This window comes from Vipera berus (genome assembly GCF_964194415.1).
Source record: "Vipera berus genome assembly, chromosome: 11".
NCBI lineage: Eukaryota > Metazoa > Chordata > Lepidosauria > Squamata > Viperidae > Vipera > Vipera berus.
In genome coordinates, this window is record NC_138214.1 from 14,330,198 (window position 1) to 14,352,188 (window position 21,991).

The 21,991-nt window shown below is 44.2% G+C and overlaps 1 protein-coding gene across 1 annotated transcript; it reads right to left on the minus strand.

The window, feature by feature from the left end:
- Positions 1–3,902: 3,902 nt before the first annotated feature.
- Positions 3,903–19,862, minus strand: IRS4 (insulin receptor substrate 4). The gene is made up of 2 exons (XM_081336686.1): positions 16,053–19,862; positions 3,903–6,916 (listed from the first exon to the last, which is right to left on the minus strand). The coding sequence occupies exons 1-2, from the start codon at positions 19,588–19,590 to the stop codon at positions 6,912–6,914; spliced, it is 3,543 nt and encodes a 1,180-aa protein (XP_081192812.1). The 5' UTR covers positions 19,591–19,862; the 3' UTR covers positions 3,903–6,911.
- Between the last annotated feature and the right edge of the window lie 2,129 nt (positions 19,863–21,991).

Sequence of the window (21,991 nt, forward strand, 5' to 3'; positions counted from 1 at the left end):
CAGCTTAATTGCCCCCAACAATCTGGGTCCTCATTTTACCTACCTCGGAAGGATGGAAGGCTGAGTCAACCTTGAGCCTGGTGGGATGCGAACCTGCAAGGTCGCTTCCAACTCTGTTATTCTGACTTCTGTGTTTACTAGTACTTTATCCCTCCAAGTGGTTAATTATTAGTCTCTGCATGAAGGGCTATTAGTTGTTTTCATGAAGACAAATTAGTTTCGGTATTACTTGTTGACCAGATAATTCTAAGGGGGGGAAAAAAACTAGGCTTCTCGGAGAAGACAGGCTAGCTCAGCAAAATGTACACTGCCCAGCACAGCATCAACCATTCTTTCTCAGCCACAGAAGATGTTGTGGTCCTTGAGCTGTCATTCATGTTTTCTATTTTTTTAAAAAATAGACATGCATTTGGATGCTGACTCAATGGCAGTCCGAAAGGACTACCCCAAATCCTATCAATGCAATCTAAAGCAACGTTGGTCTGGCATACAAGCATATAAATCAAGTCCTATAAATCAGGGAACTCCCAACCTTGGCGATTTGAAGACTTGTGAACTTCAACCCCAGAATTCCCCAGACTGGCTGAGGAATTCTAGGCGTTGAAATTGACAAGTCTTAAAGTGGCCAAGGTTGGAGACCCCTGGTACAAAGAGTAATGAGGACATAGTGGCTTTTAGATCACCGTCTGATGCCCGGAGACCAGATTGAAGGACGGAATGCATTTGACTGTCCTTTTCAGTGGACTCTGGAGATCTTAGCCTTCTGCCTCCTATTAAAGCCCACCAATCACATCTAGAAGGAACACTTCCTATGGAGCATTTTCACACGTGGAGGTGATGGGCAGCCAAGGCTATGGAACAAAGCAGAAATGCATTTTTACTAAACACACACACACAGACACAACCAAACACACACACCATCAGCCCTTTTTCTCATAGTGAAACTATCTGACTTCCTGTCTCTTTTATTTATCTGTCCATCCATGCAGCCATCCCATGGGGGGGGGGGAAATCCCAAAGAAATTGGGAGAGACTCCTACGTAATCTTAATGAAAATCCCATGGGGAAGTTATCTCCTAAGAAATTGGAAAGACAGGTTTCTACAGAGAATCATTTCTAGGGTAAACCAGCAGGGATTTTTTCTGTTTTGTTTTGGGGTTTTTTTTTAAAAAAAAGTCCCATTCTATTTTTTCATCCTCTCTTCCCTCTAAGCACCAACTTCCACCTGTCATTTTGGAGGGGAGGGGGGAGAGAAAGAAACCTCTAAAGGGGAGGGTCTTTCAAACAGCTGGTCCTCTTGGAGAAGTTGTGCCCCCCCCCATCTGCTCTGTAGAGGTGCCGAGTAAGTGGCCAGAAACTCAGCAAAGCCTCTGAAACAGAAGCGTTGACCGTCGTTCAGGTTCGGCAAGTCTGCGCAGAGAGAGCCCCTTCAGCAGTTTTTTTTAATCCCATTTATATCCCGCCCTTCTCCGAAGACTCAGGGCGGCTTACAATCTAAAGCACAATGTGCTTAGCAATAGCCTTCATTCTATGTATATGCCTGCTTATTAGGGCTTTCGGGGGGGCCCAAGCGGCATTTTTACAAAGTCAGCTTATTGCCCCCAACAATCTGGGTCCTCTTTTGCTCAAACCAACCCACCCAAAAACAAGGAGCAAACATCATCCAACCGTTGTTTGGATAAATGTGCCTTATTTACCGCTCGTATGACTTTCTGCTATGTAGCAGGAGTGCCTTTTTTTTTAACTTTTTCCCTTTTTCTCCCTAACATATGCTGTCTGCTATAACATGAGGCCGGGAGAAAGGGGAGCTGGCTGCTTCATCTGGAAAGCATGCAGTAGAGAGAGTGATTTTGCTGGTGGGTTACGATTTTAATCTTTGGGAGAAAGAGAAAGGTTTGCCTGTTTCCTCCAGAGAAAACAAGCCGAATTAGAAAGAAAAGCCCTGTAAATATTTCCTGTTTTAATTCCCGGAGCACCAGAAATTAAATGCATGCTTCAAAAGGTAACTGTATAGAATGACACACACACACACAAATACAAATCGTTGCCTTTAGTGAATACCCTAGGTCCAGGAGGTGGTCTCACAGGAAAAGCTTAATGACTTCTGTGACACTTTCTGTCTGGGACAGGATTCCGCCATAGGAAAGACAAAAAAACAAAAAAGGCCTTGGTTTTGCTATCTCTAAATGACTTTGCTATCTCTAAATGATTTTGCTATCGCTAAATGATTTTGCTATCTCAATAGTTTTGCTACCTGAATAATTAAGGGAGGTGTAGATTGTGTAGATGCTGCCTTTTAAGCATATGTCTCAAATTCAAGACTTGGAAGGGGAGGAAATAACTTTTGGTGGCTCTAGAAAACTGGGTTAAAATAAGAGAGAGACTATTTGATTAAATTTATGAGGAGTCCTTGGCGCTCTTTGATCTTGGCTGTTTCCTTGCTGACATTTCATTACCCAAACTAGGTAACACCGTCAGTAAATGAAATGTCTTCAAGAAAACCACCAAGCCCAGAGACCACGAAGCACCCCTCGCTCCAGCCCTGAGCTATGAATATTCTCCTTTACCAATTCAATTTATTCCAGGAGGAAAAATAACCCTTTTTTTGTCTTCATCTGGGTTCAGCCGTGTGCCAAGCCAGGTAAGGCATACATTTGGCTTGATCTGCAGCTTTCAATCCGCCGGCTGACTTTTAGAGTTGTGGCAAGATTAAGGCAAGGTATCACAATGAGCACTTAATACGTCCGGATCAATCTTCTGGCATCAGAGGTTTAGAGATTCTTAAAGATCCTTAAACCTGCTAAGTTTAGTCCAACAGGGCTGAAGGAACAGGGAAAGGGGAAATTGTGATTAGGCCAGGATCTCAAGGGGGGTGGGAAGGTCTGTAAGAGCTCCACGAAGTATTGTGGGGCTTGGAGAGAGTGTCACATGTAACATTTACAGTATCTCCCCCTCCTGACACACAAACCCAAAGACCAGAGCTAAAGTCAAGAATTGAAATAGCTGGAGACATTTTCAGAGACACAGCTAGAGGATCTCTTCAGAGGACAAGTTCTATTGTTCCAAAAGCTGCCCCAAGTTTTTTCCAAATTGCAAATTTACACCATTTTCAGATATCAGACAACTCCTATTTTGGATTGTTTATAGGCTACTATTTCATTACTGGAGTACAACCCAAAATAAAGTGTTTCTGTTGTGTCCATTTTAATTCAGATGCTCCTTTGAACCAGTTTTTTTTAGGCATGGGATGATCTTGTTGGAGGAATGAAACATGGGAAGGGAGGGCTTTGGGACAACCGTGGCATTTCCTGAAATTCAGAACCGCAGTACAAATGACCACAAGCCACTCATGACCTCTGGCTCATATTATTACTTTAGACATCTGGAAAGGCATTTTCTGTGAATGAAGTGAATGACTGGGAATGATTTACAGTGCAACCCCTTGCTTTAAACAAGCTTTCCCCATGCTCCATTTAAAGCAGGGCTGTCCAATGTGGGCAATATTAAGACTTCAGGACTTCGATCCACAGAATTCCTAGTCAGCCACTCTGGCCGAGGAATTCAGGGAGCTGAACTCCACAGGTCTTAAAAGTTGCCAAGGTTGGACACCCCTTGCTTTAAAGAAAAAAAAGGAGCTATATAGGAGTTAAACTATAACACATTAAAAAGTGCCTTAAATCATACTTTCATTTAAATGACACTTGGGCTCCTGCTTGCTATAGTTTTGATTTTTTTAAAAAAAATTAGTATCCCTGGGACATTCAGAACACCCCACAGAAGTGTTTAGTTGAAGAGGTATACATGAAGCGTTTTAAAGATTTAAATCCATTCTTAGCATGAATTGAACACGGGTGTGTGTCACTCTTTAAGTCAGGAGTCTAAAGAATCACTCAACCACTCACTACATGAACACATTTACTGCAAGTAGCTCTATGGAAAGCCAATTCAGATAAATATAAACACTATACAGAGCTTCAAGCTAGTCTCCCAAAATTGCAAATGTGCTGCATTTTACCATGAAAAAACAATGTAACAATATTTACAATGGAAGACACAGCCAGATCAATCAGCTCAAACCTTTAAACAGATCAGTGAAGCAGAAATAGCAAATATAATGAACAATTTCAACCATGTATGTTTTTCAGTTTGTACAGACAAGTGTCCCAATATCAAATTAAAATGTACAGGACAAACATTGTTCCATCGTTGGTTTCTCTGTACTCTACAGCAGCATCAAACGGGTGGCTGGAAGGTGGCCCACACAGATATGTTTAGGAGATGGTCCTCCAGCACAATACTGAATAAGTTACTTGCTGTAAACTAAGACAAGAAAGATTGCATATTTTATTATGCTGTACCTGTTAAGTCTTTGTACCAGTAGTTGTGAGGTTACCCATTGATTCAGCATTTGTAAAATCAGTGCTCTAACGGCCGCCTCAGGAATTCATATGTGGCGCATGTGGCTTTCAACGCGCCTTTTTCACAATTCACCTCTTTGAACTGTCACCCCTCCCAATTTTATTTATTCAACGAAGAGATGTAAAAGTACCTTTCTCCAGCCTCTTCCAAACTGGTACCCTTCCAGAGATGTTCAGACTCCCAGAATTGGGGATCCTGGGATAGGCAAGCTAAACAAATTGGTCGGGACGCTCGCTTTGGTGAGGGCTAGCCTACTGCATTGCTAATTTATAGACTCCTAACCAAAAGAACATGGCAAGACAGCACTGCGGTCTAGAAAAGTGGTCATACTTTTAAAGTTAAGATCTGTTTAGCAGCAACTAGCTAACTTTACCCTTGAAAATCCTGTTTTAATAGATTCAGAAACTCATCTGTGCTCTTAAAACCCTGCAACTTTTTTTTCCTTCTTCTTTCCGATTACAGCACTCCACCTAAATTCATCGTTATCGGCTATATTGGGCAAAAGTTCCCTAGACCGTTAGGTGACAAGCACGTCAAATCAAACCCCCCCCCCAAAAAGAGATTCCAGTACATGGTGATGGACATCAAAACTGAAAAGGATCTAGTTTGCTTTACAAAAGATCAGATGTCAAAACATGAGGCAGCACTTCATATTTGTACAATGTTCAAGGTAAAGGAGTATCAGCCACGTGGCACCTGGGGATCTGCGTCCCACTTTCAACTCCGATATCAGTGCTTCTAATTATTAATGCACACTCAATGTCTCCACCCTAGCATCAAGCTCTCTAATGACAGAAGCCTAGGATATGATGTACCTAGCTTTTGCTATAATTTTGAATTTCCAATTTTAAACAACTCCCATAGTAAGAAAGGCCTTCTTTTCCCCAATTAGGCATAATAATATTATTAATAATAAAGTATTAGTTGCACTTTTGTAACTTTAGGGGAAAATAAAAGAATGGCTCCAAATAAAAGGGATCTTTTATCAAAGTGTAAGGTTAAGGGGTTCTCTCTATAAAAGCTCTACAGCACATTAACATGGTAATGCAAGGGTAATATACAGTTGCAATTCCCCACCCCCCCATTTCAGCTTATAAAAAAATCAACTCCCCATTTATCCAAAATTTAAAAGTCATAGAAGTTAACTATACAGGGACATAAGAAAATGCTTTAAGTATAATCAAGATACAACCAATTCTTCAGTTCTATTTTTTTTTTACATTCCAAATATTCTCAGAACACTCTTAAATTTAAGAGGACATAGATTTATTTTTTTTAAAAAAAAAAGATATAGAACTCATAAATTTATTGTACCGTAAAATGAAATTAAACAAACAAAAAAAAGAGTACCTCTTCTCGTTTATAGCAAATTGCTCTTCGTGGCTATGAAATCTCACCATCACCTAGTGGGGATCAATCGGCACGAGGGGGGACTGTTCATTCACAGCCCCACCCCATGCATGCGTGCCTTTTAAGTACCAATAAATTCACTGACGCTTACTCCCTCGTAATGGAGTACGAGACTTATGACCTCTGCTTGCCTCGCTCTCTCTTGAAGAGGAAAAGGAAGCAAGCATGCTAGGTGCTCCCACCCACCAGCCGGCAGTTAGTTCACCTGCTTTCCAGCAATTGCAGCTACCATCGGCGGCCACCAGGGGAACAACTGAGAAAGGACTATTTTCCCCAGGTGGGAGGGAGAAGTGGTAGCTACTCTAGAGGAGGCAGGGAGAAAGGTAAACAAGAGCATCTCTATGGTGCATGCAAGAACAAGCAGGCAATGGAAACGAAGAGTTCTCCCAGATTCTACTGTTTCAGTTAATGGGAACTGGGCGTATTGTGTGCGTGTGTGTGTGTGTGTGTGTTGGAATTTTGCTATCCAAAAGACTAGCTGCAGGCCTGTAGCTCTGAAACTATGATCTACTGATTTCGATGAGAGTTACAAATACGTTCGCTTAGGATGATCGCCTTGACACGTGTTCCCCATCCTCTCAAAAAGGGTTTATAATTGCGGGGGGGGGGGACAAAACTGTAAGCCAATGGTAAATTGTTTCATCCATCACTTCAAGTACTAGAAAAGCAAACCCATCATAGGAAGCTTCTCTCATACTGCGACCTCTTGAAACAAACAAAAAAAAAAACTGGTGCAGGAGATGTAGAAGCAGTGCAGGAAGTTATTGTTTTTCTACTCAAGCATTCGTATCGTCTCACAGATGGTGCTAGGAGAGCCAGAGAGCAGAGTGGGGAAGAGAGGTGGAAAAAACCCCTTCTTTCCTCCAAATTCATCCATGACAAAAGTTCATTTGGATTAGCGCGACGGTAGACTCAACCACCCCTCAGTGAAATCTCATTCCAATGATGCATGTCCGCGTCTGTGCTGGTGGAAGGGAACAGAGTTGGCTGGAGATGGGCCCTGCTTCCAAAAGCACCAGACAATTATGGAGATACCAGCTGGAAAGCCTGCTCTTCTCACAATGGTTTCCATGGTAATGCCATCAGTCTAGGAAAAGAACAAAAATATTTTAGTGCAACTGAAATGGGAGGGGAAAGAGAGAGGTGCTTGTTTCGCATTGTTTCTAGGGGAATTCAAACTAAAATCCTGGTTGGCACATTCAGATGCTTTCAAGGACAATTTATGGCTAATGAAACCACATAAAAAAATTCCACTGAACCCAGTCCATCCCTTGCTCTTCACAACTATCACGGAAGTTTGCCAAATTTCTTTTCTAAGGTGCCACATGTAACCTGTACAATCTCAGCTGTCCAGAAGATTAACTTGTCCGGCATTTCTTTAAGGCAGCCCAGAGAATATATGGATACTTCTGCAGAGTGATATTTATTTTACTAGAATGATGTCCAATCCCTAATGTTGTTGGGTTTTTTTAAAAAAAATTAAAATTTCATTTCACCCCTTAACACGGAAGAAATTCAGATGACTCAAAGTATTTCATACTGAGATAAATCAAGGGATCCATTAGTTTAATAAATTAAAACTTTTGAAGAAACCAAAGCACATGCAGGTCACTGTAAGCTGTTTGCACACAGCAGCTTTTCTAAGAGTTGATTTTTCACAATACTTCAAAAGATAAACACCAACAGAGAAAAAAACTTGCCTGTTTTTTTCTAGCGAATTGTGGCACAACTTAGCATGCAAAGTAACTTACCACCTGGGTTGAACGTGGCATCCTTGAAATAAGCAAACTCTGTTCCCAGGCCTATGCTTTCCCAAATGCTGTTATTTGCTACACAATTTATACTCAGGAATAGGATTAAGCTCCCCACTGGAGGTGGAGGGACTTGTCCCAACTATCCCTTGTACCAAAGCAAGTAAGAAAGATTATAAAGCAAAATTCTGTGGATGCCTAAGATTTTCCTGCAGAATTAACACAGTTGAATAACTGAGGGAATCAGATCCAAAAAGAATCCAAAATTTTACCTTATTCTTACTTTTTGATACTAATGCCAAAGTTCTCAACCACCCAAAGGATAGGATAAGCAAGAATTTTATCATCCAGCGGCTTATTCACAACTCCCTACAAATGTTCCTTTGGAACTACTGGACAAAAACATAACAGCCTAAAGATTTTTACCCTTAATTCTTTATGAAAGCAGCAGCAACTAAGGTATTTTTATACTTTAGATAATGCAAAAGAGAAGAGACCTGTATTGCGTATATAATCAACCATCCTAAACTGTGTTATTTATGGGGTTTGTCATCATTCAGGAATTGGGGATCTGAGGTAGATGACACACATACAAAAGATTACTTACTGGAAAGAAGAGATAAATGAAAATCTTGCCCGCCCCAATCAACAACTTTACTTCCAAAAGCAGAACAAAAGTGAGAACGTTGAGTTTTTAGAATTACACCAGCCATGATCTCTCTTCCAGCCACTGCAAGATATCAGTAGCTCTCCCCTTCATTTATGCTAAAGCCACTTACTGAATGTGTTTGAAACAATCATCTATCCCACTGTTCAGTGTGATTACAAAATTCCTCCCTCTGGATTTGGTCCTCCCCTAACAACAGGCTCTCTATGTACCCATTCTTTCTTGCCTCAAAGGGCTGAATCACATGTTAACAAATATCCTGTTGAATAATTCTATTAGCAAATTAGGATCATATCTGAATGTTACCAAGGATCAAATACTTCCTATATGTAAAAAAAACAACAAAAAAACCCCAAGCACGTCAAGGGCAGGATTCTAGCCTGGGAGGAGGGATAAAAGTCACATATAAGAAAGGATAATCTGATTTACACAGGAAAGAAATTAAACTGGAAACCTTCCTCCACCTGGGTAGACAAAAGTAGAAGCAACAGTGGGATGCCTCTATCATTGACGCCCTAAAAGGAAATCTTGACTCTTAAAATAACTTATTCCAAAAACATGTCCTTTTAAAAATATTTAATATTTAATCATTTCCAATGTGTTGCCTCCCATTTCAAATAATTGTGCATAATGCCCAATCATTAAGATGGGGACGCAAATCATAGTAACATTTACAGGTGTATATAGTGGCTATCACCAATTGTAGTGTTTTGTTAATGTTAGACCCAATATATACATCCAGGGTGTGGGAGGTCATATAGAACAGAAATTGGGCCCAAGGGGTAAAAAAGAAAGTCCTTTTGTACTAGAAATTTATATTCTCCCCCCACACACACCTCCGTATCCATTCATAAAACTTCTGCTTTTAATTTAGATTTCTTTATTGTGGCACTACCTGTATCTGTCTATCAGGATGAGAAGCCAGGCAAACAGTTATTTTACCTATTGCAAGTACTGTTTCTATTCTGAAACAGTTCCTGTATGTTCAACAATGGCCTAATAGGCAAAAAAAATCTGAGTGAAGTTTATTTCAGCATTTAGGTACAGCTTCAGTTGCTGAAAAGCCCTTATCATAAAGCAACAGGAGGGACCCCAGCCCACCGAGGGAAAAAAGATGGCCATTCCAATAGTTGTGGCATGAGTTGATGCTCTGTCTTCTTCAGTTTAGCAGCCCAGGGGTAGGCCACCTTGGCTCTTTTATGACTGGTGGACTTCAACTCCCAGAATTCCTGAGCCAGCCACGCTGAGAAAAAAGGGAGAGGTTTCCAAGCTGAGCCAGGCTGGCTCAGGAATTCTGGGAGTTGAAGTCCACGAGTCATAAAAAGGCCAGGTTTGAAGACCCCTGCTCTAAAGGTACAAACCAGTAGTTCCACCAGACGTAGAGTTGGTCTATAGCAGGGGTAGGCCACCTTGGCCCTTTTATGACTCGTGGACTTCAACTCCCAGAATTCCTGAGCCAGCCACGCTGAGGAGAAAGGGAGAGGTTTCCAAGCTGAGCCATGCTGGCTCAGGAATTCTGGGAATTGAAGTCCACGAGTCATCAAAGAGCCAAGGTTGCTGACCCCTGCCCTAGCCAATTCGTCTCAGAAAGCCATAGGTTTCTGTTTCAACATGTACAGTACCAAGGTAGTCATTAGGCTGCCTTTCAGATGCCTAATAAAATTACATGTGACCCAGGTTTAAAAAACAAACAAACAGCAACTAGCAGGGTGGGCAGAGCTGGCAGCTCTCTGGGTCATGCAAACAGTTTATGGATGAGTCATAACTTTAGGGCAAGCAGTGGTGAGGATTTCTCCTACTTCTCTTCTTCCTCTCTGCAGCAGCCCTTTCCACAGAGTAAGATTATGCAGTTTTCAAAAGATATTTCCTCACTTTTAACGAAGAAACCCTTTTTGTATTATGTACCTTAAACAAAACTCTCCATATTTTAACCTCACATTTCTCCCCCTAGACCGCTTAGAAACTTTTCAGCTTCAAAACCAGGCCTGGCTCGTGTTCCAAATGTGAGCAAATTATGCATCTGGGAACAAACCAGATCCTGGGTATTTAATCTTAATAAGTAATGCGTGCTAGGATTCCAATATTGGACAATCTACCAGCTGCTAAACTTTCTACTTTTTCTTCCCATTTGCCTCCTCAAATTCAGGGAGATATGCTAGCAATACTTCAGAATAACCGACGCTTCTGTCTGCACAATATTTGAAAGGGAATACATCATTCCAATACAACTGCAGCCACGTGTCACTTTTTTGTTCACTTTTGCTTATGCAGATTTTTTTTCTCAGACTCCTGCAATTATTCAGATCTCTCTTCCTACATGTTTTAGGAAGAAACTTATAAAGTGCTTTTTGCGACCTTCAGGTAGAATCTTGAAACCCAAATTCCTGCTCATTTATGACTGCAGTGAAGTGGCAATGACTTTAAGAAGTGTACAAAAATGCAGATTCAACTGTGAAGCTTGGACATTTAATTCATTAACAATTTAGAGAGATTTTTGTTTGCTATTCTTATATGGGAAAATCTTTAATCATGTAAGTTCAATGCAAATATTAAATGCTATTACATCTTCCAACACTGATCAGTAGCATAACAGATTCTGGTGTGTGTTAAGACAGATTTGCACACTAAACAATCAATAAATTCAGATGAGTAAAACATGCTTAAAGAATACTAAAGCTGAAACACTTCCATTAAACTACTGCAAGATACAATGAGTGTTTACCAAACAGAATGTTAATAAAGAAATGCCGTTTTAGTAATTTAAACAGGAATACAAGCCAAGCTTCCAACAACCACACTTTTCCTTTCAATATACCATATATGCAACTTTTCAACCAAAATTTTAGTTTAATATTTCTTGTGCTTATTTCCCTACTAAAATGCTTCTCAAGTTGCAGGTAAAACAATTCTTTGCATCTTTTAAGCATAATATGATGTCAAACATCCATAGGTCACCTTCTCAAGTTTAGAAGACTGGGAGTGAACAACATGCATGGAAACAAGCAATCTTATTTTTATACATTCAGTTTAACAAAGTATTTTCTGCTTTGTCATTTGTTCATCATTCGTTTGTCATTTGTAGTTTATCTGATAAACTGATAAACTACAACCTGAACAGACAAAAAAATTCAGAACCGCAAACAAAATTAAACCATGATTTGCACTTCTGGTGTTAAAAGACTTTTTTTTAAAATGCTTTGAGTATGAAACTGATAGGAACTGACGATGCAGAAAGCGTATTATTAAATTGAGCATGTAAGAGCAGGCTATACATACACATTTCACACCATATTGAACCATGATTTGCTTAACAAGTCATGGTTAGAAAAAGTGGATTATTTTGGTAAGATATAATTGGCTGGGTAGGTCTGCATGACACACAGAGCCCCAGATAAGTATCTGAAGGGAGTAAGGTGGCAGGTGCAGCCCTGTAGCCAACTAGAGATTTAGCACCCTCTACAAGTACAGGCTGTGAAATACTATGCTAATATTTCTATTACAGATGGTGCTCTGGAATGGAATTTTCTCAGGTCAAACAAACAGGACAAGGTCAAGAGTAGAGGAGTTCCTTTCATGATTACAATCAATGTAATTTTTACAAGCCAGGTAACTAGAGTCAACTACACTTGCTTTGTTCTTTCATTCTTATTGCAATCTAAACCGCCCTCCAATAGTGATTTGTTTAGCGATGACTCAAAGTTACAACAGCACTGGAAAAAGTGACTTAAATGACTCTTTTTAACACTTATGACCATTGCAGCATCCCCAAAATTCAGCTGCTTGGCAACTGGTTTGTATTTGAGATGGTTGTGATGTCCTGGGGTCATGTGATCACCCTTGGCGACCTCCTGACACGCAAACAAAATTCACTTAACCACCGTGTTACCAACTTAACAACTGCAGTGATTCACTCAACAAACCACGGCAAGAAATGGGGCAAAACTCACCTAACGAATATCTCACTTAGCAACAGGAATTTGGGGCTCAATTGCGATCCTAGGTCGAGGACTGCCTGTATTTGAAACGGCTTTCCTTGCACTGTAGAAGACTGCACACAATTTACCAAATTCATATATGTGCATCATGTATAAACAGTTGTGCCAGAACTTGGAACTCCCAATGTTATAAAACATCTGAAAAGTGTATTATTAGAATTATTAGCCTATATTCTTTCTCCCAATAATTTTCAATCTTTTGTTATTTTTTCTTTTGTACAAATTACCTCCATTTTAAGATTCTTGACCAGATGTTGCATTTTTAATTATTTATAAGGGGAGGAGGTGTAAACTGTTTCCCAACTGCATATGCCAAAACAATACAATTGAGGAGTCACTGATTTAGAACAACCTAACGCTAGGTGAAAATGAAAACAAAGTCATTTTAGCTCTGACCTAATGTAGTAAACTTCGGGAGCTGCTTGTGTTAAAAGCAAATGGGCTTTACGGAGGGGGGGGGAAATAAAAGATTGGGGAAAAGGTTCTTGACTTTTTGCTTGACACTTCTTCCTAAAACCACTTGCCAAAAGAAGCTTCAAATACAAGCTTGGGAGAATAAACAGTAGAGTTGAATTGGATACTCCTGTTTCCACTGCTTTGCTACAAACTGCCACAGCCTGAACTGACTTTTCTGTGAGAAGAAATGACTGGTGTTTTGTTACAATTCACTTCAGTCTAATGTTTACTCCTGCTCACAAGATGTCACCTTCAATTTATCACAATATAATGTTCTGCTTCCCTAGTTTCCAGTAGTTTGGCAAGAGGAATCAACTCTTCCTATTCATAAAAAGCCTGGAGGAGGGGCATAGTAATAGAAAAAACTGCTAGCAATATTCTGGATCCCAGGAAAAATGGGAACTTCAGTACAGCACAATTACTGGCAGATGAGTCTTGCTTCTCACAAGGAAACTTTGCAGACTTCAATAAGTTTTTGTGTTAATTAGTATATTTAAGAGTTCGAAGAACAAACCCTTTCAAGTTCTATTTGCAGAAACTATATGCAATTATGTTCAAGCAATAATCTTTTTTAAGCAAAAGACGTATGTGTTAGTAAGCCAAATGTGAAACATGCTGAGAAAAACATGTATTCAACAAGTTACGGGAAACTCACGTTTTGCTTTACAATTTTAAGCAGAAATGTTTGCATTCAGACTGCTTGTCTTAGTAAGAAAAGTATGATGCCTTGGAGTAAAGGAATCAAGATTCATAATTCATACTTAAGGGAAATCTGTTGCATTTAACACGCAAACAACGTTAGAGAATTTCAGTGGAGATACTTAAATTAAATGAGCAATTCAGCCTGTATCCTCCACAGAAGCTGCACCTTTATGGTTAGCTCTTAATCACAGAATACTGGAAACACCTCTGAGTTAAGACTGTTATTAAGACTGTAACATCTAGAGACAAACATATCCCAGACACAGCCTTGAAGTAGCCTAAGCAAGTTTGAATAGGCGTATCATGATGTTCATGCTTTCTTTGCTCACTGACGAAATGAGAGAGGCTGTATTCACAGAATGTACCGAGCCACGGTTAACTTAGTCATTGTTTATTCACTTTATCCTTGTTTCAAAAGTTCACACGACAAAACGAAGCCCTAGTAGTCACGAAAGTTGGGTTCCTACAGTATGTTAGAATAAAGTCTTATCGGACCTGTGGTGTTTTACAAATAAAGCCAGAACATAGCAACAAGACAGACGTAAGCCACCTACTCTGACATTATTATATTTCATTGTTCCACTTGGTGCAATTACTAAGGAGAGACACTTGAAAACGCTACTACTGTAGGAACGGAAAAGCACCCAACTACTTCCAAGTGGGAAACCACATTTTTACCACTGGGAACAGGTTTTATTCAAATATGGTGATTAAATAAGGAGCTCTAGGTCAATAAGCTTAAATGCTCATAATTCTGGGCTGGATGGTAGCAACTGCCTACAATACACTAACTCTCATCAACACAAACTGCATATACGTAGCTTTTGAATAAGGAAATAACAGTCAGAATCTTAAACTCTACCAAACTCAGCAACTGTCCTCACTCCCAGTCCCAAACTTTTCATCTCTTTTCATATTTAAAGAGTTAACAATGGTAAACCTCAGTATGGAGTAATATATAAATTAAGCAGGGGCAAACGCAACCCTTCTCCTAGGTTTTCAAGTGAGGTATCAATAGGCAAAAAGATAGTAACGTGCTAAAAACGTAATCTGTAGTCTAAAATTGCTACAGTCAGATACAGAAAGCCAATTTCTCACTTCATATAGGTATATATTGCTGGTAAGTGCAAATTACACTTTGAGATATAAACTGAGTTATTTCTTAAAGCAGCTCCAAAGGCAGTAAGTATATAAGGTCTCACTAGTTTTCATTCTAATGAAACTGAATGCCCTTAATTTACAGAAAGACGAATTCCACACACGACTGAAATTCAATAGCTTACGGAGAACACTTAAAAGGCTCTGAATCTCGCCAGAGTCAAAACAAGTGAAAAGAACAAGGCAAGCTGCATATTTTTCTAAATCCCAGTGCCCTCCTGCTTACGGACTGACTCATCTTTTATGTAATCTTTTCCATAGGCTGTAAAGCACTTTCCCAACCTGGTGGCTTCAGGAAGCATTGGAGTACAACCCCATCCCTCCGTGCCCCCCCCCCAACCCTCAGCTAGTATAAGCAATAATCACAGATGATGGGAGAGCTGTAACAGGGGACTCAGCCCCCAAAATGTAAGACGTACACAGAAACATTGTTCAAAATGTTGGAACTCTAGGACACTTTTATAATGTCTTTACAGGGAGGGACAAAGAGTTCTTTAAAAAAAACAGTCATCTATTACTCAGTTGTCATTCTGGTATTTTTAAATACTATGTACAGAGAGTACATGAAAATAATCATTAGTTGCTAAGTGACCATAATTTAAACAGTAATTAGAATCATGCAATCATGTAATAGAGCACACTGAGGTGTGTTCTATTTTTCTTTCTCTTCCAAAAACTACTGCTCCCAGAAATCTTTAGGGGAAGAGAATACAACTTAGTTAATTGTAACAATTACTTTTATAAAACTACTATATTTTAAAGTTAAAATACTATGAATAACGCTGCAAATCTCGCTTTGGCCTACAGCCTGTTAAACGTGACCTCCCACAGGGGGGAAAAAAGGGGGGGGACTGTATTGTAATTGGGGCATTTCTTCTCCAAGACCTGAGAAAAGGTAAATTGTTTTGCAAGGGGTCTCTAAAACTATGAATTAGAAAATAAATTTCAGGCATCTGAAACATTACGATTTAAAACAGATGGTTCAAAATGCTTTAGAATGTGTACATCTATTGCTTTTTTTGCTACTATACTGAAAGATGTAAAACGTTTGAGCCAAACTTGGGGATTACAAATGCAAACATGATTTATGCCTACCCAAACGCTTTAAATCTGACTACTGTATTACCAAGCACAATAGGGACAATTGAACAAGGGGGGAAAAAAGCATATAATGTCAAAGAGTTAAGATTTAGTGACAATGATTTAACTCTTTGGTCAATGTTGTTGGTTTTGCTCAGAATCTTTCAGTTTTCTGCAACCTGTCCTTGACAGCAACTGAACACCCACCATACTTTGAGGGTGGTGGGTGTTGCAGTCTAACAGAGAAGGAGGGCCCTGTTTAGGGGATAGTGATGCCGCCCAAGGAAAAGGTTTGGGAAAATGAAAAGGGTTAAAGGTGCATCCATAACATTTTATAAAGTTGCATTTCAAAGCAGTATGTTGAAACTTTACATGCATTAAGCCGTAGAGCAGGCGCCTGCCAAAATTACAAACCTTTCCTCGCAGAGTTGCACTTCAAACTGTCTGATCTGCTGAAATCTATGCTTACATATACTCCGCTTTCCAGGTTCAGAGTACCGTTTGAGAGGTGGCAATTTGGTGTGTTAGGGCTCTCCTCACAGTTTAGTGAATTCTCCCGTAAATTTAGAGCTATATAATTTAGGCCATTCTGAAACCCAGTTGAAGTATCTCTGGACATCTTGCTTTCGTGGCCATCTGAAATGTGTTCCTCGGGTTTCAACCACACGTTGTCGAAAGAGGCCGAGCTGTGCCTTTTACTACTGTCAGTAAAGAAAGAGGAAGAAGTGGTCACGGTGGCTGCAGAAGAAAAGGTCTCGGAGCTGTGCCGCCTCCGTCCCTGGGGGTCAGCTCGAATGACTTTAGGTACTACGGGAGGATCAGGATTAGAGAGAGGGAAGTCTCTGTGTCCAGCATATTGGTCAACAATGCACAGTCGGTTGACTATAGAAGGAGGACTATCAATCTTTAATCCGTTTTTGCTCTCTGTGGCAAATGGTCCAGGTGGTGTAGCTGCCATGTTGAAGGTCATCTCGGTGTAGGCATCAATCCGACCACGTGCCGTGTTGACACAAGCCGTACCAAACGAAAGCCTAGCATAATCAGCATCAGGCAGATTTCTGGAGATACTCGAATTTGCATAAATTGAAATGTCCGTCAAAGAGTTAGATAGTTCTTTAGCAGCTTTGGGGGACTGGACGTCCAGATCAACACTCATGTAGTCGGAAAGCGGTGACTGCCTGTGGTCACTACTGGAACCAAGAGATGATGGAGAGCCTTCTGCAGATAAAGAATATGGCGTGTTACTCGCTTTCTCACCAAAATCTATATTTATATATTCACCGGGGCTAGATGGCTCAAGTGGAATTGTGCGATCATACATTCTTGGTATGGTGTTACTACCTCTAGTACCGAGTGGAAGTCTTGTAGGCCTGGTAGCCCTGTTCTGCGCAAGGCCTTCTTCTGAACTTTTCAGATGGGGTGATCTGGAAAGGCCATTAGCCAGAACTTCGTTGCTTTTCCCATTTTCAGATCCAACATACAATAATTTTCCAGGTGATGACATTGGAACATATTCATCATGTTCACCGGTTACAGCCTTAAAGCTTCTTGGGAGAGAGAAATATGAGCCAAAATTTTTGGAATCGATGTTGGCATGCATATAATCTGGATCACAGGGTTGCTTTGGAGCAGCAGAATTTCCAGGAGACATATCCATGTACTCATTATTTGTTGACTTTTCATGACCAGATTTAGTATTAAACTCAGTTAAGGGATTACGTACAGGCGAGGAGACAGTTCGGGGAAACATCATCATGTATCCTTTAGAATCAGCCTGAGATGACAACCAGGAACTGTTAATCTGTTTTGGAACAGACATGCTTTTAGGAGTCATTGGCAAGTAGTCACTGTTGCTTGTGAGAGAAGATGCAACTCCTGGCATCATTGGCATGTACCCATCATCTCTGGCTTTATTCTTGCTTGGATTGCATACAGAATCAAGAATTGATTCCTCATACTCAAGTTCAGGGTTATTTTTGAATCTTGGCGATTCAGAACAAGACAGGCGTCCATGGCTTCCAGAGGAATCTTCATCTAAAGTAGTTTGTGTTGTTTTCTGTTGTCCCGGTACTGAAGCGGGCTTAGTTAATGAGTACGTTCTTTTTCTAAAGCATTTGTCAGCCTCCCGGTAATCATCTCTTGAACTATTATCCGCCTGCTGTTTGTTCATGGACATGTATTCATTTAAACAATTTTCTTCTCTGATTGGTGGAGTATTGCCCAAGGAATCTGGCGTGTTACTTCTCACACGAAAGTACCTAAAGTCTCCGGGGCTAGAACCATATTCATCAGAGGAAATGAAACCTCCATCGCTTGGGGACCCACATACAGATGAACTGGAAGGCCTTACAAAGTTATCGGTCACCGATCCATGCCCACTTCCCGAAGAAACACTGATGGGGCTAGTAGTAGAAGGAAAATGAGAAACTGGTAGAGAGGCAGACCTGGTGTGATAAGAAGAGCTAAATGCTGCTCTAACGTATCGTCCACTCCCTTCTTGGCGGCCCAAGTTCATCCTTGCAGTATTCAAATGAATCAGACTTCCAGTAACTGATCTAAATGGTCTGGTCATCGTCCCCTCCCCTTCACTAGAAGTTCTGAAGCGATAAGCACTGCTGCTTTTGGTAGTGGGAGGAGTCCCCCCTGTAACACTTTCAGTTCGGGACCTTCTTTGTAGGCCAGTCTGGCTAGGGGGTAGATTACCAAGATGCCTCCTGGTAGTTATGAAGGAAATAGGATTGGTACTGCTGCCACCACCAGAAGACTGGCTCTTGCTGCGAGGTCTGAACTCAGAGAAGGCTTTTAAAGCTTTCATGGTCTCTAGAAAAGTCTCATGCATGTTCTGAGCAACCACCGAATCATCTACTTGCATCCATAGCTCACCTGGTCCAATGGAGGCTGACCTGCCCACTTCAATGAAAAAAAAGTTTTCCGAGTGCCCACATCGCCGAATGTTCATTAGTTGCAAGTGGACGGAGGGTACTTCAGTATTGAGCTTGACCAGGTGAATGGCCTTGCTGGAAAGGCATAACCTGTACACCCCGGTCAAATTCTTGGTCTGCCCCAAACCCTTAGGCTTCACGTTGACTTGCCAAACTTCTTTGAACACCGTTCCCGGGCAGAGGGCAGCTCCGTAGTGCTCGTCGTCGTCGTCCAGCTGCTGATCGGCCTGGTCCTCCTGCTCCAAGAACCCTCTCTTGCTTTGGCTCATGAGCTCACTGATGGCCTGGTACCACCCTTCTTGCTCGGCCTCGTTCTCAGCCACCATGGCAAAATACTCATCCTTGGTATACAGGGCAATGATGTGTTTATGCTTGGCATCTGCCCTCCGGCTGACAGTGAAGCACTGGTAGAGAGGAATCACCCTTTTGGGAGATGGGCAGCAAAGGGCCACATTGCCTCCAGCCGCCGCCGCCGCCCTTAAGCTACTCTTGAACTTCTTCTCGCTGTCATAGTATTCCAGGCGGGCCGGGCCCAGGTGACTCTCCGCCCGCAAGACAAAGTACCGCTTGTGCCCGTGCTTCTGCTTCCTCAGGTAGCCGCATTTCCTCACGTCGTCCCCCCAGGTGAGGCTGGCCGGGGGCGTCAGGGCAGAGGCCCGGGCAGAGGCGAGCGGAGGCCCACTCCGGCCCAGGGGGGTGGCAGGGGCTCCCGCTCGGCCCAGCGCGGCGGGGTCCCCGGGCAAGAGGGCGTCCTCTTCCTGGACGAGGCAGAGGGAGCTGCTGGGCGATTTCCTCAGCAGGAGCAGGAGATGGTGCGGGGGCTGAGCCGGGGGCGGGCAGGGAGCGCTCTCGGCCGGCTCCTGCTCCTCCTCAGTCGCCGCCAGCCTGGACGAGCCGCCGCCGCCGCCGTCTCCCGTGGCCGTGGCTGCTGCTGCTGCGGCCGCCTCGCCTTTGCCTTCCAGCGCGGGGCAGCCGCCCTCCCCGGCGGGGCCAAGCATCCCGCTCGCCATCTTAGGGGCCGGGGCAGGGTCCGAAGCGCTACGCCGGGCGGGCGGGCGGGCGGGCGAGGGAGGGAAGCAGCCGCCCTCACGAGGGAAGGGTCTCCCAGGCCCGGCCGGACATGAGCGGCCGCGGGTCTCTCCTCGGCGCCGGCCCAGCTGGCGGCTCCCGGCCTACGAGGCGACGGCGGCTTCCACCTCACGGCCGCCGGTCGGACGCGCCGGGCTGCTCCGACTCTCCCGCTTCTCTCCTCACACCAGCAAGCAGGCTCGGCGGCACCACGGCGAAAACATCACGTGACCCACACCCCCTCCCTCCCTCCCGCGCGGGCGGGGAGGAAAAAGGGGGACGCCAGGCGAGGCCGCGCTTGGGCCCGCCCAGAAGGCGGGGCGGGGAGAGTCCGCGGCCGAGTCTGGAGGAGCGGGCGGGGCGGCAGCCAATGGGAGTCGGCGGGGTTTTCTCAGAGGGTCCAATCGTCAGTCAGCCCGCCCTCGGCTGGCGGGTGGGTTCTTTCCGCCTCTTTGAGAATGACGGGCGGCCGCTCGGCCCAATGAACGGCGGGAGTGATTAATAGTAGGGGGGGGCAGGGAGTGGAACGACGCCGAGGCGTGTTATGTGTGTGTTTTTGGAGAGACAAGAGGCACGGAAGGAGGGGCTTGGGCGCCGTCCAATCATCTTCTCACACAGTAGAATCGACGCCAAACGGAGGCCGGAGCCGCTCCGTGCGTGCGTGTAAGATGAGTGACTGAGAGAAAAAAAAATACACATACACAGAGAGGCCGGCTGCTGCAGATGGAACGGCAGCTGGGGCAGCCAATCGGCGGGCGCGATTCCCTCGCCGCCGGCCAATCAGCACGGCAGGAAGGCATTTTGGCGGAGAATGCTGGATGTTTTTCTCCCCCTCCCCTTTTACAACTTTTTTTTTTCTTCAAGGAACGGCGCCTCACACACGCACCCGCCTTCTCTCCCCGCGCCCGCTGCGAGGGCCGGGATTGGCCGCGGCGAGGGCCAATGGCCGGGCGCGAGGGCCGGGGGGAGGAGGAGTGGGTGGAGCCGCCGGCGAAGTAAACAACCCGTCGGCGCTCGGGCGACCGTTGGAGGAGGCGGCGGCGGGAGGGGCGCAAAAGCCAACCGTCGCCTCTGCTGGGAAGCGCGAGGGGCGGGGCGGGGCTTTCGACCACGTGCCCTGGGGCCGCGCGGGCCGCGCCCAGGCCACGCCCCCCCCGCGGCGCTGAGGGTGATAGGGGAGCGGGAACGTGTGGAAAGCGCGAACACGGGTGCGACGCTCTGAGGGGGGGCTAAAGACGCGCTTCTCAATTACCTCCCTCCCTTTCCATGTGTTAACCCTGAAATAAAAGGAGGAAATGGGGCGACTGGGAGGGGGGGTTCATAAAAGCTTGAAAGAGGCGCAGATGGGCTTGGTGGTCCTTGGGAGGCTGTTCTTAGGCAGAGACGAGCCGGGTGGGTCTTGGACAAGGATCTGCGCCTCAGAGGTGTCCGGTCAAAAAAGTCAAAATGGTGCCCATCACCTTGACTACTCTCCTCGCCCCTTCAGAAGCCCTGGGGTCTTGGACTAGGAGAAAACACACACACACACACAAACACACACACGGGATAAAAAACAGTTTGCAGCACATCGGGGTACACAAACTGCAGAGAAATGGAGCGGGGCTCCAGTGGCGTAGCGTGGGTTGTCAGCACCCGGGGCAATTTGCGCCCCCTAACCCGGTGACGTCATGGCACCGCCGAAAAGACGCGCCCCGCAGCGGCGTAGACTTTCCAAGAAGAGTCGCGCGCATGCGGGATGCTTCCGGGTCCCTCTCGAGGGCGGCTGGGCGGGGCTCCGACCTGCAAGAGCCGCTGCATTCAAGCTCGCACGTGAGCCCCGCTAAATAAAGCCACGCATGCGCACGAAGCTAGGCCAGCCGGCCGGCGGGTCCGTCTTCGCTCGGCCAAGCCTGCCGGGGCGCCTGCGGGGCGCTTGCGGTTGGCCTGAGCCTGGGCGGAGAGTTGGGCGCTTCTATTTATTTTATTCAGTTTATGTGGCCGCCCATCTCACCTGCCAGACTCGTTTCGCTTTGCAAGAAAGAGCAGCTCGAGAGCGGAGCCAAGCCGACTCTGTGCAGCCCTTGGGGCTCCCTGAGCAGCTCAGTGCGAGCGCGCCCCCCCCCAGAAGTTGCGCCCGGTGCGGCCCGCCCCCCCTGCACCCCCCACGCTACGCCACTGTGGGGCTCACACATACTGTTTGTAAAGGAATGGACTGCCGCATACAAATGAAGTGGGGCTTGCTCTCTTTTACACACACACACACACACACACACACAGGAAGAGGGGCTCTGTACACACCACACACACTAAGTGGGGCTCAACATACACCACATACAAAAATTAAGTGGGGCTCAATACCACACA

What these genes read in the sequence shown, in the direction of transcription:
- IRS4 (XM_081336686.1), bottom strand. Translation starts at nt 19,590, where the DNA reads ATGGCGAGCGGGATGCTTGGCCCCGCCGGGGAGGGCGGCTGCCCCGCG.